Genomic DNA, 20,365 nt, shown 5'->3' with positions numbered 1-20,365 from the left:
ATAATTAGTACACATAATTTTATCAGGCAAATTACATCATCCAGATTGATTGGGGGCAGCCAAGGGTGTGTGTGGAATATAGCAGAAATAAGGTGAAGTTCTTTGCTTTATTCTATCAAAGGCTTACTCAGGCAGTTTTTAAAAATAAGAGGCCTACACTTAGACGCACCACCCTGGTCCTGCTGCAGACCCTCAGTATGCTGTCCACAAGGGAGGTTTGCTAGCCCATTTCCCTTTTTCTTTCTACAAAAACTAACCAATAGAAATGTAATCCTCCAGTGATAGGGAGGAAGAGGGCACTTCCTGCAAAGAAAAGAACATTTAAAATAAGTTTTCAATGGTAGGTAATGGTATGCATGTTGCAGGAGGAAGGGGAAATGTTGTTGCTTTTTGTCATCTTCCTTTTTCTTATGCAAAGCAAGATTAGAAGCAGCACCATAAACCCTTGAGTTGTACAAGAGTAAGTAATCTGCCAATATAGAAACTTTAAAAAACCCCATAAAGGTGATTAAAAAATAAGGCAAGTGAGGTGTGTGTGTTTGCAGGAGTTGTTTCACTCATCACGGAGGATGTCCAGAAGAAGCTATCCAAAATTCTGCATGGCAAGGAGAACAATGTATGCCCAAAGATGAAGGAAGACTCGCTGGTGAGTCTTTGCCAGGGAAATAGGATTCCACTACAATAGAAGTGCTAATTGGAGGAAAGCTATCTATATCCCCACATAAAACATGTTAACTTTGCTTTAAAAGAAAGATAATCTGTAGCAGCCTGAAGTTCGCAGCAGAGACTTAGATGTGCTAGCTTACACATACAGAATATCTATTCATTCAAAAGAGTTCTAGATCACTTTTCAAACAGAAGGCTTCCCAAATGTACACTAAAAATGTACACTAGCAGAATACAGTCATACCTCGGGTTGTATATACTTCATGTTGAGCGTCTTCAAGTTGCGCTCCGTGGCAACAGAGCGCATTACTTTCGGTTTCACCGCTCGCGCATGCGCAGACGCTCAAAATGACGTCACGCGCATGCGCAGAAGCAGCAAAAAGGACGCGCGTGTGCGCAGATGTGCCATCACTAGTTATGTTTGCTTCTGGATGCGAACGGGGCTCCGGAATGGATCCCGTTCGCATCCCAAGGTACCACAGTATACCATAATACAATTCTAAACAAAATTTCCCCAAAGAAACAAAAAAACCCACAAGCCTTTCATTACATTGTATGCACTAAAATGACCACACTAAAAATCCAGATACAGTCATAGACAAGCCATTAAAAACTGCTATAATCATATGTGGATGCGTGGAGGCTGCCTCACTTCACATGGAGTCAAGTTCCACAGCTGCCACTCAGGACAATTGCTGGTTCCTCCTCCTCCCCCTCCCCGAGCTTGGTGGCTGTAGCACTGGTGGGAAACAGAGGGACTGTCCCTGGAAAATGGGGGCCTTGAAGGGGATGCAGTATCTTCTGGACCAATCCTGCTTTCCTCAGTGGAGTTTCTTCCAGCCTAGCAGAAGTCAACTTGACTTTTTAATCTTCCATGCGCATAGAAAGTCTGGTGTGGAGCTGCTTTGAGACACACAAACCCCCTTCCTCTGCTGCATGCAGGGCTGGACAATGTTGTTGTTGTTTAGTCGTTTAGTCGTGTCCGACTCTTCGTGACCCCATGGGCCAGAGCACGCCAGGCATTCCTGTCTTCCACTGCCTCCCGCAGTTTGGTCAAACTCATGCTGGTAGCTTCAAGAACACTATCCAACCATCTCGTCCTCTGTCGTCCCCTTCTCCTTGTGCCCTCCATCTTTCCCAACATCAGGGTCTTTTCCAGGGAGTCTTCTCTTCTCATGAGGTGGCCAAAGTATTGGAGCCTCAGCTTCAGGATCTGTCCTTCCAGTGAGCACTCAGAGCTGATTTCCTTCAGAATGGAGAGGTTTGATCTTCTTGCAGTCCATGGGACTCTCAAGAGTCTCCTCCAGCACCATAATTCAAAAGCATCAATTCTTCGGCGATCAGCCTTCTTTATGGTCCAGCTCTCACTTCTATACATCACTACTGGGAAAACCATAGCTTTTACTATATAGACCTTTGTTGGCAAGGTGATGTCTCTGCTTTTTAAGATGCTGTCTAGGTTTGTCATTGCACACCTTTAAATCAGCTCTGAGATTGTCCCCAATGAAATAATGTGCATTAAATGTGCATGAATCACTGTCAGATGCCAAATCCACAGCAACTCAATTTCTCCAACAAGATGTAGGTTTGTGATAGCTTAGTCAGTATCGCACAAGACTCTGAGGGCCATGAGTTCGAGCATCACTTTGAGCAAAAGATTCAGCCACTGGCTGAATCTTTTGCTTGAAGTGATGCTCGAACTCATGGCCCTCAGAGTCTTGTGGGGGTTGGGATAGATGACCCTCATGGTCCCTTCCAACTCTACAGTTCTATGATTCAAAGATAATTTTTTCAAGTAAATTACATAATTGTCTTATTGTACTCATGAAACAGAGGAGGGATAATCTACTCTAAGTGCTTTTCATCTAAACTGGCTCATCTGTATGAGCCCAGCAAACAGCAAAGAATGCCACACAGGTTGCCAACTTCCAGGCCAGCTTGCCACCATTGTTCCCACTTCCCAGTTATTTAACCACCATTTCCACACATTTCAGCCCAGACACTTCAGTCCTCTCTCTCTCTCTCTCTGCCTCATGCAGAGAGGTCATGAAGCACCATGGGGTGCGACTTGTGCAAAGCACCACTGGGATGAAGATGGCAAGAGATGAATTTGGGTTGCCATTTGCTTTTGCTCCAGCAGACCTTTTGGCTACAATGCAAAAGGGATTGCAGTATCAAAAAGAGGAAATAAGTATTTCAGCAATCTTAAATGTTCAATTTTGTGTTTTGGGCAAATAGCAAATATCCCTAGGGATTGCATCCCAAATAGGCACTAGAAAGTGGGTTGTGAGCATAACAACTCTTAGCCACTAGTGGATAATCTCATTGCATGAGGAATCCTTCAACTACAGGAGAACCTACTAGAATTCTTCTGTCAAACAACAACTGGCCACTTCTCACCGAGATAAAGCAAAAGAGCATTTAAGAGCATCATTGTGAAGCAACATTCCAGTCTCACTTGTGAGATGTAAAGTGTTAAGTTGTGGGTGAACATATCAGACGACACAGTGATTCTTCAAACAGCTCTTGTTTATTCACAGGCCAGAACAGAACTGAACTGAAGGGTTCAGTCAGCCTGCTTATATAGAGCTCCAGTACAACGTAACTAACAACTTTCTAAAACTATCCAATCACTGAACGTCACTTTCGATCCCTTATTTGCATAACTTTCTACAGTATCCCCCTGCTGGCCCAGGGTGAGAACTTAAGTACATAACACCAAGCTTCAAGGACCCGTACTTCATAACATTTCCTCCTGCAAATAAAAGGGACCAAGGTGAAAAATGAACTCCTGGGAAAAGACGTTGACTGGAAAGTAATTGGGAAAGAGGAGTCAGAGATTAAGGGAAAAGGTAATGACCACAAAGACTTGATAGGGAATTCAAGATTTGAATGACAGAAAACTCTTCACCATTCAGATTGACAGAGCAGCTAATTCTTTCCTCTATAGTGAGCCCAAGGATGATGCAAACTTTTTATGATTATTTATGATTATTTATTGAATTTATATACCACCCTAACGGGCGGTCTCAGGTTGGTTCACAGAACATTTTTTTTTTCTTCATTTTAGGTAGATTCTGGCCTAAGGAATGTTAACTGTAAGCTTTGCAAACACATGCTAAAGGAAAGTCGTAATTGATGGCCGACAGCAATGTATGCTGAAACTTTATAGCATGCCACAATAAACACCTGACATGTTTTGAAAAGAGTATAATTAATTGATTGATTGATTGATTGATTGATTGATTGATATAAGGTTTTAAGTTGGAAACCTTCCTTATTGAAAAGTGTCCTATCTTTTCTAAGGATGCCCTATTCTGCTCTGCAACAAGCTAGGAATCAGCTTACATTTGATACAAAAGACCATAGAAACAGTTGGGACCCAAATGTTTGAGATTCAATACAGGAATCTCCTATATGGCTGATGACCGTCCAATCCCTGCTTTAAAACTTTCAAGGAAGGAGAGTCCATCACCTGCTGAGGGAGACCCCTGAATTATTTCTCTTATTTATTATGATAATTTCTAGATTTGCAGATGTACTGCTGTGGGGATGTGTTGAGGCATTTCTAATTACACACCCTATTGGCAAAAGTTAGCCCCTGGTTGTGATATCAGGTACTTCTTGCATGTAAACAGCTTTGTTGCCGAGCCCTAGGCACAGCCCTGGGCACAGACAGGAGTTAAGCACCTCCTCTTTCTGGCTTGTCCCCTGTGTGCCCTTCAGTCAGTGAGTTTAAGGACTGATCCTGCTTCTAGAGTCAAATGTTAGTCTAGTCACCACCAGCACCACCATAGTTTCCTAGCTGAAAGCAATGGAAAAATTGTCACGAACCTTAAGCACAGATGGATTCTATTGCATTGGCTTCTAGTCCCTAGGAATTACAGTTTCTGCAGCATGAAAAAGGGCTAACAGATTCGAATTTGCTCAGTGAAAAATGCTATGACACTTTAATGCAATAAAGAAAGTCAATGTTTTATGGCATTGTACATGACCAGGACATATATCCTAATCACAGAACAGTATTTCATGGTGATGGCATGGAAAGAAAACCTGGTGCTAAAAATCATGTGGATAAGCAGATGATAAAAATTTGAAATGCAAGAGATCCCAAAGCATGCAAACCATTACATGTCATCTGGACTAAAATAGGCTAACATCAATTATAGGGAAAAACCTCACTGTGGATGAGAATGTTTCCTTGCCAAGATCATGCTTGGAATTAAAATATCTCCATGCAGGAATTCCAGCACAAGCCGTCTTGTGAATATTTGACCTTGTCAAGCTATATTTATTTCCACAAGTAATCTCAGTAGTAAAGTGGCTGTTATTGTAGCCACCCACCCACCCACCCACGTGACTTTAATTGTATCAAGTAACAATTAGCACCAGATTTAAATACAAGCTATGTCAGAGCCCTAACTAGAATTTAATTGGGCAGCACAAACAGAGTCACACAAACAATCTGCACAACAAGGTTCTGGACTAAAATTAGCTGCAGATTAGCACAATGGAAGAGGTGCCAGGACCTGCTGTAGACAAGCTGCAGATCTTTGAGCCAGGAGGATCCAGATTCAAGCTGAAGACTCGCCATGCTCCTCTGGACAAATACTTTGAGGCTCTGGTCACAGGAAACCTCAAGAAGCTCAAAGCTCTGGTCGATCAGTATTACGAAGATGTCAATATGGTCTTTGAGATCAGTAAAAATGAGCTGGAATGGCAGGTGAAAAAGAAAGCTGCTTATGGACTGTCAGGTACTCTAGATTTCAAGGACCACTTTCAAACTTAAACAGGTATTCTTTACTAATCCAAATTAAGGCAAGTGGTGCTTTTAAAAAAGTGTTCTCTTATTTGTGGCTATCCAGTTGCTCCCAAAGTCTGTGTGCAGGGGTGGTTCCTTCGTCCCTTCGTCCCTCTCAGCAGCTCTTTCACGTGGGTCAGCAAGGGTCTTTGGCTAGTATCGTAGAGCACTGTCAGCAGTGAACAGGCTTGTGGGCTTGCTATCACCATATGTTTCTAGACCTGGACAGGCTAATGGAAACTGAGCAAGGTGGCAGTGGTGATGTGCTAATCTGGTCTAAGGAGCAGGACTGACCCTCTTTGAAGAGGATCCTAATGTGTCCAGTATTGTTAGCATCATAGAAAGTCTCAGCAAGTTCAGGGTTCTTGGGTTGGGATTCCCACTGAGCCACAGACCAAGTGGAAGGGGTTGAGCAGCCCCTCACTTTCCTCCTCCTCAGGTTCGTGCTTACCTTCCAGTCACCCAACCATGCTCCAAGGGAATCATCCTTGGTCTGATCACCTCAGGCTCATCAGTGCTGTCTCCCAGGTGAGCCCCCCACCCCCCGCCCCCTGCCACATTTCCTGTTTTCTCCCCAGCCCATTCATGGGTGCTATACCTTTTGAAGGTAGGGAGCACACCTCCCTCACCTGGCAATGGAACCAGTGCTTCTCTCATATCACCTTGGGCAGTGTGTAGGATTGCATCTCTGTAGTCATGCTGAGCAGCTCCTGCTGCAGCCCCTCAGTCCACTGCTGTCCTCCCAGACCTCTGATCCCATCTCTCCCCACATGGTGAAAGGAGAGGTCTGTGTGAGAGGTCTCTGCACATCGCCCTGCTGTAGGGACTGTTTGGTGATGGTGGGGGCTGCCTGCAGGGGTGGTGGAAGAGGAGCAGGACTGTTTCCCAGTACAGGCAGAGCTGCCACCCTTTCTCCCCTCCTGCACATCTACTCTTTTTACCCTTTCTGCCTGCTGTTCTGTGTCGGGTGCTCACAGGTAAAGGTGCTGCTGAATGTTCTCTGTGAACCTTTGTCACACAGTCTCATCCAGCATCCTTACTGCTGATCTCTCCCTGGCTGCCTTGTGTATAATGCAAGGAGCAGAAAAGAATGAGCCTTCTTGCCTCCTGCTAAGGCCATCTCTGACATGTTTGTTTGCTCAGTAGGTCAGGCAGAGTCTTGGAGTCCCTGTATTTGCTTGAACAGCTGCAGAGACAGGTCTCCAGCTCTGCTATGTGATAGCAATGTAGAAAATATAATATCCTGTTAGCCAGGCAGAATGAAATAGTGTTCCTAATTTATTTGATTGGCTGGAATGGTTTAGCAAGGAAAAACTTCTTGATAGATGGTGGGATTACCAAATATAGAAATCTCTACACAAAGCTTTTTATTTGGTCTGTTTGTGTATCATGATTCATCCTAGGGCTGAGCCAAAACAGGCAACTTTTTCCTCCAAATTCTTGATCAGTATTGAAAGATATCCATCAGAAGTTTTCAGTTTTTAATGCTGACCTTAATTGGCAAGGATTGCCCACATGATTTATACAGGAAGCTTTGCTCTCACTCTAAACAGGCTTCATCTGCCCTTAGTGATATCAGAATATAGTTATATTGGTTCATTTGAGGAGGGGGAGTGGCTGTCATCTGTAGTGAACAGCCACGAAAGGGGTAAAATTAAGGGGTTTAGAGGGAACCCCACAAAATAATTGCTTTAAAACTGAAAAGTAAACCTGTAGAACCAAAAATGAAAAGGGGGGGGGGGGACAGAAAAGAATAAGATTTGCACAAAAGATCTCTCCCTGCAATGGGAAAGGACCCCGTTCTGTGCTAGCAGCATTTTGACCAGGGCCTCAGAATAAACATTTTAGTGTTATCTCTTCAAAAGCAATGTAAGCCTTGTTAGCTCATTGTCTAGTGGTTGGGTGACCAGTATGTTGCACATGCTTGGACTTCAATAGGCTGCATATTTGCTTTAAATGCAGTGGAGCAATTAGCACAAAGTCTTTTGAAAAGTTTCTCAGCAAAGTTTCTATAGCTTGTTACCAGCATAATATTGATTTGTTCCTTCATGACAAGAAGGCACCTCTGTGTGCCATGTGAAATCCAGGCCACTGATGTGTATTCACTGGGGACTTCTTCCTTTTATTGTTGCTTGCTTTTTATATCCACCCTGACTCGTATGGGCTAACCCCCAGCCCCGCATGTTTTCGGAGGGGGGAGAGTGTAATGTGTCACTGTCATATCCAGCAGAAGCACTTGGCAGCATTTGCAGAACGAAGGAAAGTATTGAAATGGTTGACTGTGAGGTGCCAGTGATCCTTTTCAATAGCAAGATCCATTTCCCTTGGCTACAGTTTCCCCCAGTCCCTTTTCCACACGTTGTCAGGAGAACCAGGAGATATTGCTGTCTTTTTCACTCATGTACCTTCCAGTTGTGTAACAGTTACATTTCCTGTGCTGCTTAAAAGGATTGCATGCTGATGTCCTGATGTCCTCTTCTCCCCCCCTCCCCCCAATCCACTATATAACGGTATATATAGTATATAGTATATATAGTAGCCTCTAGCGCTACTAGAAGGAAAGTTATAAAGCAAAATGTGTAGGCATCCTTCTACATGATTTCTGTGAGATCAGCCAAACTGACTGCTCCTGTCTTTTCTGTCAGTGTTTTTAGCCAATGAGCAATGTCAGAACTTTGATTCATGACTGCATTATTTGGAGACCACGCTTTAGTGCACGTCCCCTTCCTGCTTCTGTTTCATTTTCTAGTCCTTGGAATTGTTATAGTTCTAATCTACAGACCCTAAATTTCCCCTTTGTTCTTTCTTTGTTCATAACAAACCAAGATGCATCTTTCCTTTAGTGGTTTCATCTAAGATTAGGTAATCCCTACAAGGTTTTTTTTTCTGCAAATGCTGCAACACAATAAGTAGCTGAAGTCCAGGCAGTCCTTGAGAATTCACTGTATGTTTAACTTACAGTACAACAATCTGCATGTCTCCTCAGTAATAAATCTCTTTGTGTTTAATGGAGTTTATTCCCAGGTAAGTTGGGTACAGAGTTGCTGCCTTGGCTTTCTTGTGAGGAAGGGGAAGCCAGTATCAATGCTAAACAAATAGAACTGAAATATAGACAATTCACTGTGTTTAACATTATTTTATGAAAGTGGGATATGTTATCAACCATAATTTTAGCATTGAGCCCCCTTTTACAGCCATTTTTATGTCACCTTCTATATCTGCACAACAACCACGTGACATAGGTTAGGCTGAGAGTTTGTGACTGATCCGAGTTAGGAAGTGAGCAAAAAGAATGAAAAGTGAATTTTAAATATGCACATGCTTACAATATTTTGTTTTTTATTTATTAAGGTTGCCAAAATGTCTTTTGTTTGTGTTTTGCGGAGAGCTGTGAAACTGCACACGCTGTGTATTTTTGTAGTCCATGAAAGCTTATGTAAAAATAAATTTGTTAGCCTTTAAGATACCTCAAGCTATATTCCCTGGTACCATATTTGATGCATTCATTTCGGGGGAAGTGGCTTCCTCTTTTGGGAAGTATGCCAAGGCCTCCAGCCACAATTTTCTCTCTTCCCACAATCCCATCAATTTTGGCAATAATGTCAAAAAGAAAAACAATGAAATAGACACAGGGCTAAGGTGGGTGGAGAGGTTGAAGTTTCTCTCCCTCGCCTGTGGCCAGATGAGCAGCCAAACTTCCACCTGGAGCCCCATTTTCTGATGAGCAGGGAGGGGGTTAACCCCCTACCTCAGCAATTCTGCACAGATTGGGAGGGGGCTGCATATGTGTCTAGACCCATGGTTCCCAATTTGGAAGCTTGTTTAGACCAAGTTAGTGGCTTTTTAGGCTTCCTCTACATGAATAGGAGCTCACTTTTTGAATGATGATGATGATGATGATGATGATGATGATGATGATGATAATTTATTATTTATACCCCGCCCATCTGGCTGGGCTTCCCCAGCCACTATGGGCGGCTTCCAAAAGAATATTAAAATACTGTGATACATCAAACATTAAAAGCTTCCCTAAACAGGGCTGCCTTCAGATGTCTTCTAAAAGTCTGGTAGTTGCTTCGGAGCCGAACAGTCAATAGCCCTGGTTAACTCCACATTCCAGCGGGCCACCAGGGAATCAGCTGAAAGGCCATCAACATGGGATAAAGCATCCCCTACCACTCTCTGGAAACCATTTGGATCCATTAAGTGGCAGGGGCGGACCATCCAAATCAGTCCCACCTCCCTGCAGAGAGGAAGGGTCGCGGAGAAGTCAAGTTGCACCAGGAAGTGGTCTGACCATGGCACTTCTTTTGTTTCACTTTTACTTAGTGTCAGATCACCAACATCCATAGAGGTAAACACCAAGTCCAAGGCATGTCCACGGCTATGGGTTGAGCCAGACTTATTCAGGGACAGCCCCATGGAGGCCATGCTTTCCACGAAGTCCCGAGTGGCCCCTTGTAAGGTCGTGTTGGCATGGATATTAAAATCTCCTAGGACAGCCAAACTAGGTGCTTCCAGGAGAACATACGCCACGACCTGAAGCAGCTCAGGCAGGGAATCCTTGGTGCAGCGGGGAGGTCGGTACACCACAAGGAATCCTGTACTGCCTCTATTGCCCAACTTCCAGAACATGCACTCGGAAAACTGGATCTTCCCAACAGAACACCTGGTGCAAACTAATGACTTCCTAAAAATCACTGCAACCCCTCCTCCCCGCCCACAAGGCCTGGGTTGCTGTGCATAAGAGAAATCTGGTGGACAAGCAGCGGCAAGGACAGGCCCATCTGCTTCATCCAACCAAGTCTCTGTTACACATGCCAGGTCAAGTCCTCCATCCATGATCAAGTCATGGATGGCAGTGGTCTTATGAATCATTGACCTGGCATTGCACAGCAGCACCTTCAGGTCATGTGGGTATCCCTTGCTGATTCTAGTATCCATCCGGTCAGGACCAGACCCGGAGGCAGGGATAGTCCTCAGACAACGACTAAACCTGCCCCCTCTGTAATGACATGGTCTGGTCTTAGCGTAACTCCTCCTCCTACCCGTGATCACTGAGATCGGTTGTCCCAGCGCATCCCCCTCTGTGGAACATGCCCCAGCCATTTTGTTGGCTGGGACCCACTCCCCGGCAGCCCTGACCCCTCCCCTTAAGGACAAAATAAGACCTTAAGACAATAAAAACAGAAAACAAAACAAAACAAAAAACCCCAGAAAACAATAAAACAATACAAATAAAAAACTGTACAAATTACAAATCCATCAAAATCAAACAAATTCCCAAGCCCAACCAAACATCCATCCCACCCCCCATCGCCCCATATACAAAAAAATCAAAAGGGAAAGGAAAATTTTAAAACATTTTAAAAAGAACTCTGCACCCCTCCGGATCCTCCTGGGCAGCAGAGCACAGTAGTCCTAGTGAGGTTTCAGGCCCCGCCCTGGGCCAGGTGGTAAGTGGCAAGAGCAGGGCGTGAATTATATGTCACGGGGGGAATCAAGATTTTAGAGATGCTTAGGTGAGGCATGGCCAAAAAAAGGTTGGGAACCACTGGTCTAGACCCACTTTGGGGATGAGGCTCCAGGAGGATTGCCTAACAATGAAAGTAGCCCTCAAGCCCCAAGCTTTTTGCAACCCCTGGTCCAGCTGTAATGGGGAGAGTGAGGCCTTGTCATCACAAAGCACGTCTGCTCAGAGATCTGCACTGGCTGCTGATTTGCTACCAGGCCAAGTTCAAGGTTAAAAGGTAAAGGGATCCCTGAGCATTAGGTCCAGTCGTGACCGACTCTGGGGATGCAGTGTTCATCTCACTTTACTGGCCAAGGGAGCCGGCGTACAGCTTCCGGGTCATGTGGCCACATGACTAAGCTGCTTCTGACCAATCAGAGCAGTGCATGGAAACGCCGTTAAGTTCAAGGTTATTAGCACACAAAGCCCTTAGCAACTTGGGAGCAATTTACTTGCAGTTTACCCCACAGGTGTCCACCCAGCCACTTTGATTGGTGGAACTGGCATTGCTGCTGGTGCCACATGATGCCCACTCCGCATGTGTAAGAACTTGGTCATTTAGTGTGGCAGGACTTGGACTTTGGAACTCCCTGCCTAGTGAGATCAAGCAGGGGCCTTTGCTGTACTATTTTGGTGACTGCTAAAAACATTCCTCTCTAGACAAGCCTACCCAGATGCTTAGAAAGGTGGGATAATTTTAATCTATTTTAGTATTTTAACTTTTGTATGGTTTAAAGTAGGGTTGTATTTTTTAAATTGATTTTACTGTTTTATCTCTTCTAACCCACTCTGAGGTTTTTTATGATTAAGCAGTGTATAAATTCTATGAAGTAAAAAAATGTGTTTGAGTGCCTTCAAATGCTGCATGATCCATCAACTGTTTGCATGTTTATTTAATCATTTCAATACTGAGAGACATGACAGAAAGCTCATAGAAGGATTATTATTATTATTATTATTCAGACTTATTAATTGCTTGTTACCTGAAAGGTCTCCAAGCAACTTGCATTTAAAAATCTAAGCATACCATTCAACATTCATATTGTTACATGCCACCCCAATCTGCATGGGCACTGTGACATTCCATGGGCTGCAGGCTCATCTTAACCCAACATCTGTGTTTCCTTTTGGGCAAATGAGGCACAGAAGAGACTGTAGGGTCCTTAGGATAAATGATTTATTTACACACACACACACACACACACACACACACACACACACACACACACACCATAGCCTTGCACTCAAACAGACAGCAAGCAGCACACCCTGCCCCCTCTCCAGCTGAATCCCTCTTAATTCCAGCCTGCTGCTTTAAACCCTCAGTTTTTATCCTGGGAGGGAGGGAGGGAGGGAAGAAGCCTTTTCCAGGTGCCCTTTCCACACCTAGCCACTTTGATGAACTTCCTAATTGTTTACCCCTCTTTCCAGGGAAACAGAGTTAATTAGTGCCTAACTCATGTTGATTTCCTAGATTAAGGAGGGCGTCATAATTTAGGACGCTGGCCTGACTTAATTAGCTCACTATGCCAATAGCATAGTGGACAAGGATGGTGCTGTGGGTTAAACCACAGAGCCTAGGGCTTGCCAATCAGAAGGTCGGCGGTTTGAATCCCTGTGACGGGGTGAGCTCCTGTTGTTCAGTCCCTGCTCCTGCCAACCTAGCAGTTCGAAAGCACGTCAAAGTGCAATTAGATAAATAGGTACCGCTCCGGCGGGAAGGTAAATGGCATTTCCGTGCGCTGCTCTGGTTTGCCAGAAGCGGCATAGTCATGCTGGCCACATGACCCGGAAGCTGCACACCGGCTCCCTCGGCCAATAAAGCGAGATGAGCTCCACAACCCCAGAGTTGGTCACGACTGGACCTAATGGTCAGGGGTCCCTTTTGTTACAATATGAGAACAGCGCAGCTGCAGAGAGCCAGCTTGTTGACATCATGTGATATGGCTAGCTGTGGGAAAGTACGGTAAATTCCCGGAAGTTCACAGGCTTTGGGAGTCTGTGTCCAGTGTGTAATTTGAGACCTTCCTGTTGCGTTTGTAAAGGAAGTCTTAGTCACTTGCTGGATGGAAACTGAAGTGATCGGACATGTTTTCTGTAGAGCTGTAATGTCAGAAATAAACAATACGTAAATAGATTTCTGACTACTCTTCTTTCCCCTGGGCAAGGGGGAGAAGTGGGTGTGCATTTTCCCATGCTGGGAAATGTCACCTATATCAAGATCTCCCTGGTCTGTCTGGGAACGCAGCCAGAGGCAAATCACCGGTAAACCAGCTCCGGGAGCAGGGAGAGGGGACAGCCTCTCCAGATGGGGCTAGTTTTCCAACACCTTTACCTTTACCTTATGCCAATAGCAGAGGCTTTTCCGTGGGGCCACCCCACCTTTTGCTACACCCTAATACACACTTGGGTCTGCCTACAGTAGAGATGAGCCTGGCTATTCCCCAGTTCTAACATCTCAGCCTTCATTCAGGGTGTCTTGCACCCACAGATTCATAACCATAACGAACATTAACATTCTCATACAAACACCTGCAATCCCTGTACCCCTAGAGACATGGAAAAACCCTGTGACCCCAAATCTCAGCCCCAAGCCCATCCTTGCTTTTCCTTTCTGTTTCTCTTCTCCCGCCCCCCATCCCTGTCTGCTCCAGGCCTGTGGTCTCTGGAATACAAGAGGGATCTGACCAACCCACTCTGCATCTCAGCCATCCACGGACACACTGCCTGCCTTCGTCACCTGCTCTTCTGGCGAGCGGACCCAAACGCAGCTCCGGGAGGACGGAGCGCCCTGCATGAAGCCTGCCAAAGGGGCAACAGAGAATGCGCAGAGTTGTTACTGGAACACAAGGCTAATCCTAATCTTCTGAGTGATGATGGGCAAGCACCTTTGCACCTGTGCACCAGCCAGAACACATTAGGGTAAGGAACAAGATGCTTGGGCAAGATTTTTTATTTATTTATTTATTTATTTTTAGATGTAGCCATTTTTATTATTATCCTAGCTTCTCTTAGAATTCTACCGTAATGCTAAAGGGTGGGAAATATTTCCACATAGCGAGGATTTGCCAAACAAAGTATAGCGGTTGAACACGTTCAGTGCCATCACTTCTCGGCCTTTTGTTTGTTTGTTTTTTTTAAATATTTATTAAGAGTTTTTAATTACAATACAAATAAATAAAACACAATAATATATATCATAACACATTTTCTTATCATCTTTGGACTTCCTCGCATCTCCCGTTCCTGCATTCCTAGTTATAAAAAATTTAATCCAGCAATTTATCACCTTGTTTACATTCTTACTAACTAATTTTCCAATATTACATCACACATTTTAAATAAATTTGTTTGATATCTTGAAAAATTTGGTTTAGCCTAATCATTGTCTACTTGAATTTAACTTATCTTCATAATTCACCTCATCTGTTTTAATGGTGCCGAATTCTTTATAATCTAGCATCCTGCTTAACATTCATACAATTTACAATATTTTTGCAGATAAATCTTAAATTTCTTCCAGTCTTCTTCTACCGTCTCCTCTCCCAGGTCTCGGATTCTGCCAGTCATCTCGGCCAGTTCCATATAGTCTATCAGTTTCGTCTGCCATTCTTCCAGTGTGGGTAAATATTGGGTTTTCCATTGCTGAGCGACGAGTGTCCTTGCTGCTGTTGTTGCATACATAAAAAATGTTCGGTCCTTCTTTAACACCTTCTGGCCGACAATACCCAGAAGGAAGGCCTCTGGTTTCTTGGTGAAGGTATACTTAAATATCTTTTTCAGCTCATTATATATCATTTCCCAGAAAGCCTTCACTCTAGGGCAGGTCCACCAGAGGTGAAAGAATGTTCCTTCATTTTCTTTACATTTCCAACATTTGTTATCAGACAAATGGTATATTTTTGCAAGTTTAACTGGGGTCATGTACCATCTATATATCATTTTCATAACATTTTCTTTCAGAGCATTACATGCAGTGAAATTCAGCCCATTGGTCCACAACCTTTCCCAGTCCTCAAACATGATATTATACCCGATGTCCTGTGCCCACTTTATCATAGCTGATTTTACTGTTTCATCTTGTGTATTCCATTTTAACAGCAAGTTATACATTCTTGAAAGTACCTTGGTCTTAGGCTCTAACAATTCCGTTTCCAACTTTGATTTTTCCACCTGGAATCCTAACTTTTTGTCAAGTTTGAAAACTTCTTTAATCTGAGCGTAGTGTAACCAATCTCGCACTTTATCTTTCATTTTCTCCAAACTCTGCAGTTTCCAATTATCTCCATCCTTTTCTAGTATTTCCCAATACTTCGGCCATTTGGCCTCCATATTGAGTCTTTTTTGGGCCTTAGCTTCCAATGGTGAAAGCCACCTTGGAGTTTTGTTTTCCAATAAGTCTTTATATTTTGTCCAGACATTAAACACTGCTTTTCTGACAATATGGTTCTTGAAAGCCTTATGAATCTTAACCTTGTCATACCATAAATATGCATGCCAACCAAAAGCATTGTTAAAACCTTCCAAATCCAATACGTCAGTGTTTTCAAGAAGCAGCCAATCCTTTAACCAGCAGAAAGCTGCTGATTCATAATACAACCTTAAGTCTGGCAGGGCAAAGCCCCCTCTTTCTTTCGCGTCAGTTAGTATCTTAAACTTAATTCTGGGCTTTTTGCCCTGCCAGACAAATTTGGAAATATCTCTCTGCCACTTCCGGAAACATTCTGTTTTGTCCACAATCTGTAATGTTTGAAACAAAAACAGCATTTTTGGCAATACATTCATCTTTATAGCAGCAATACGGCCTGACAAGGAAAGTTTCAATCTTGTCCAACTTTCTAAGTCTCTCTTAATTTCTGACCAACATTTCTCATAATTGTCCTTGAATAAACTCAGATTTTTTGCTGTTATGTTTACCCCTAGGTATTTTACTTTTTTAACCACGTTTAACTCTGTTTCTTTCTGAAACCGTTCTGACTCTGTATCTGTCAAGTTTTTTTCCAATACCTTAGTTTTCTGCTTGTTCAATTTAAATCCCACCACCCGACCAAACTCTTGAATCAATTGTAATACTCTTTTCGTACTAGATTCTGTCTCCTGCAGGGTCAAGACTAGGTCATCTGCAAAAGCTTTAAGTTTGTATTGTTTCGCTCCGACCTGAATTCCTTCCACCAACCGGTCCCCTCTAATCATATTCAAGAGCACCTCCAGAACCGAAATAAATAACAATGGGGAAATAGGACAGCCTTGTCGTGTTCCTTTTTCAATTTTAAACTCTTCTGTAATCACATTGTTAACTATCAGTTTAGCCTTTTGTTCTGAATAAATTGCGTCAATGCCATTTTCAAAACCCCGTCCCACTCCCATCCCTTCTAGATTTTCATTCATAAATTTCCAGGAAATATTATCAAAGGCCTTCTCCGCGTCTATAAAAATCAACACTGCTTTTGTGTTAATATTTGTTTGCAAGAGCTCCAAAATGTCAATAATGTTCCTTGTGTTAGCAAACAAATGTCTACCTGGGAGAAAGCCTGCCTGGTCCTTATGAATTACTTCATTTAAAACTTTTTTAAATCTACTTGCTAAAATGTCTGCAAATATTTTGTAATCCACATTTAAGAGAGAGATGGGACGGTAGTTCTTAAGTTGTGTCTTTTCAGTTTCCAATTTTGGTATTAATGTGATAAACGCTTCTTTCCACGATTCCGGCGCCTTCTTCCCCTCCAAAATTTCATTGCTAACCTCCATCAGTGGTTGTATCAAATAATCTTTCAATGTCTTATAATACTTGGAGGTAAGGCCATCTGGCCCTGGAGATTTGCCCAATTGCATATTCTGAATGGCTTGTTCGATCTCTTGTCGTGTTATTTTACAATTCAGGATTGATCTATTTTCTTGTGACAATTTTGATAGTCCATTCTTTTTCAAAAATTGTTTTATCTCATCCTCATCTTGTGGCCCTTGAGTATATAGTTTTTTGAAGTATCTCTGGAAGCACTTTCTAATATCCGCAGGGTTCTGAATGTTTCTTCCTTCAATCTCTAAGTTTGTAACTGTATTTAATTTTTGTCTCTTCTTCAACTGCCATGCTAGCAGTTTCCCACATTTATTCGCCGATTCAAATGTTCTTTGTTTCATTTGTTTAACTTTCCACTCTATTTCCTGGTTTATTAATTTAGAATATTGTGCTTGATAGAGTTTAATTTCTCTCAGAATCGGCTGTGACTTCGGATTTAATCTTAACTTCTTCTCTAATTCTTTAATTTTCTCCAAAATCTTATCTTTTTTCTCATTTTGTATCCTTTTCTTTACAGCATTCTGTTGTATCAGGAACCCCCTCATCACAGCCTTGCTTGCGTCCCAGATGATTCTTTTTTCCACCGTAGTATTCAAATTTATCTCAAAGTAATCCTTCAAAGCTTTTTGGGCCTTCTTGATGATCTCCTGATCTCTAAACAAATTGTCATTCATCTTCCATCTAAAGGAGCCGGTTGGTAGTAGTGTCATATCCATCTTTACTGCGTTATGGTCGGAGCAGGTCTTTGGGCAGATTTCCACCTTTCTGGTCTTAGGTGCCAGACCTCTAGAAATCCAAATTTGGTCGATTCTTGTCCATGTCAGTTGGGCTTCAGAAAAGAATGTTCCCTCTCTTCCCAAGGGGTTCTTTGTCCTCCAAATGTCAATCAAGTCCATATTGTCAGTCAGTTCAAAAAAAGTCTTAGGTAGTCTGCCATCTTTTGTCACGTTTTGACTTTGTGACTTATCCAATGTTGGTTGATACGACCCCATTCATATCTCCCATCATGATGATGTTATCATAGTCCAGATAATCCAGCATGCTCTCATGCAACTTCTTGTAGAATTCCGATTTCCCCTCATTTGGTGCATAAATTCCTAAAATCAAAAGCTTCTCTCCTTGGTGTTGTATCTCAATTGCCAAAATTCTTCCTTGCTCATCTTTAAATAAGAGTTTAGGTGACAGGCTTTCCTTCGCATAAATCACCACTCCTCTCTTCTTCACTCGATCCGAAGAAGTAAATTCTTGGCCTAGTCTTTTGTTTATTAACACTTTTTTGTGGAGCCTAGTCATGTGTGTTTCTTGCAAACAAATAATGTCCAATTGTTCTTTTTTCAATATGTGAAATATCTTCCTCCTTTTTTCCGGGGAATTGCATCCATTAATGTTCCAGCTCAGAAGTTGCAGAAACATCCTGAATAAATCTGTTATTTTTCTGGGGGTGGTATCTTTTTTTCTGGATCTTCAGGTTCCAAGGGTAAAGGTGCAGCTGGTAATCGAGGCCCCAAAGGTGTTTCAATTCCTTTCTGAAGGTCCTCTCCGTAGGCAATTAAAAATTTGTCTCTATCTTCAGGTGTTCTAATTTTGACCTTCTTCCCTCTGAAGGTGAAAGATAATCCCTGAGGAAATTCCCACCTAAAGATGATTGAATTACTCCTTAACAATCTAACCAATTCAAGATAGGTGGATCTAAGGTCCAGAAGTTGTTTCGGGATATCTTTGTAAATTTCAGCTCTCCTGTCCGAAATGTCCAGTGATTTTTCGTAATGTAGGCCCAATATATTGTCTCTTTCCTCCTTCGATCTCAAAATTATCAAACAATCTCTGGGCTTGTCCTTCCTTGTAGATTTCCCAAGTCTAAAAGCCGACACAATTTTAAAGTCCTTTTCCTCCTCTAAAGACCAAAATTTAGAAAATTCTTTAGTCAAGAACCCAATTAAATTTCCTTGTTCAAGTTCTGGTATTGACCTTAGCCTTAGGTTATTTTCCCGGTTTCGCAGTTCTATCATGGACAAATACGTCTGTTGCTCTCCAACTTGTTTGTGCAGTGGTTTTACCTCTTGTTCCAAATTTTCAACTTTCAGGGCTGTTGCCTCAGCCAATTTGCGATTTTCTGCAGTGTCCTCAGCTAACTGTCCAATTGATTTTACATTCAGAGCCACTTGTTCAGTTATTTTATTTAGGCAGGTTGTATTTTGGTCAATCTTGGCCGTTTGTTCATCCGCTTTCTTGTCCAAAGATTCCACTCTCCTAGGAGACGGTGGAAGAAGACTGGAAGAAATTTAAGGACTATTTGCAAAAATATTGTAAACTGTATGAATGTTAAGGAGGATGCTTGATCATAAACAATTTGGCACCATCGAATTAGATGAATTGAATTATGAAGATAAGTTAAATTCATGGAAAAATCAATTTTTTAGATAATGATTAGGCTAAGCTAAATGTTTTAAAGAGTGAAATGAATATATCTAAAATTTAAGATATAACATTGGAAAACTAGATTCTAAGGTGGGGACAAGGTGATAAATTGCTGGACTAATGTTTTTTATAATTTTGGAACGTAGGAGCGGGAGATGTGAGGAAGTCCAAAGAGGATAAGAAAATATGTTATAAAATGTGATACTTTTGTATGCTTTGTTTTTTGTGTTGTAATTAAAAAACCCTTAATAAATATTATAAAAAAAACAAAGATTCCACTCTCCTGTCCAAAGATTCTAACTTTTCCAAGATTTTTTCTAAAATTGAAGCCGTTGTTCCTGCAGCCATATCTTCCAGCTGCAACTGCTCAGTTTCCTCTTCCCCTGCCAGTGGGAGAATAGGCACAGTTTCTTCTTCCCCTGCCGACGGCAGAGTAGGCACAGACGATCTACGTGTCTGTAAGGCTGAGGCTAAGGTTGTTTGTCTAGTTCTTACTCTAGGCTCCTTTTCTTTAGGCTCCTTTTTTCTTGCGCCGCTCATTCCAATTTTATCTAATAGTCAAGGTCAAACCAACTTGTTCCCATGGGAATGCAACAGCCCAGAGAGTAAACAGTCACACAGGAGGAAAGGAAAGAGAAAGTAAAGTAAAATCCTCTAGAGGGAGCTCAAAATGTCTTGAGGGAAAAAGCCAAACCAATAAAAGTCCATAAAGTCCAATTTAATGTCCAGGAACCTTCACAAACTTGAGTTTAGCAGAGTTGGTTTGAGTGTATTACACTGTTTCTGATAAGTGCCAATTTGATGTTTCAAAGTAGCAAGTCTGTAGGCACTCAGGTTATAACAAATCCCAGATACCATGTAACTGAAACTGCAAACTGACAGTTCTATTATTCAGGCAGCCCAAGCACCTGGGTCTCTCAGTCAAAATTTGTAGTTCCCAAAAGAAGAAGTTTAACACAGTTCCAATAAAAGATAAGTCACGAAAATAACTTAAATCTTCACTTTGCCCTAACCCAGCTTCGGTGGAAGTCAAGATCAGTTAGTTTTAACGCCTCTTCACAGGCTCCATACCTCAGGATCTTTGCTTTGATGTTACCGCAGCAGCGGAAGACGGACTTCCTTTTGACGTCTCTCCGCTTTCAATCCAATTTCTGTTAATTTTGGCTCAAAT

General features: G+C 42.4%; 1 protein-coding gene across 2 annotated transcripts in view; it reads left to right on the top strand.

Moving 5' to 3' along the window:
• The window catches only part of ASB18 (ankyrin repeat and SOCS box containing 18), a 51,027-nt gene that overhangs the window by 4,844 nt on the left and 25,818 nt on the right, over positions 1-20,365 (top strand). Inside the window, exons 1-2 of one of the 2 annotated variants that reach the window (XM_081841873.1) lie at positions 5,135-5,420; positions 13,634-13,901. In XM_081841873.1, coding sequence (XP_081697999.1) covers positions 5,177-5,420; positions 13,634-13,901 — 512 coding nt within the window. In that variant the 5' untranslated portion in view covers positions 5,135-5,176. Of the gene's footprint in view, positions 1-5,134; positions 5,421-13,633; positions 13,902-20,365 lie in introns of those variants that run through there. The other variant, XM_081841874.1, reaches the window with a different exon arrangement.

This window comes from Podarcis erhardii (genome assembly GCF_964252035.2).
Source record: "Podarcis erhardii genome assembly, chromosome: 1".
Classification (NCBI taxonomy): Eukaryota; Metazoa; Chordata; class Lepidosauria; order Squamata; family Lacertidae; genus Podarcis; species Podarcis erhardii.
The sequence above is the reverse complement of the archived record's forward strand: the minus strand, read 5'-3'. Positions and strand labels throughout refer to the sequence as shown.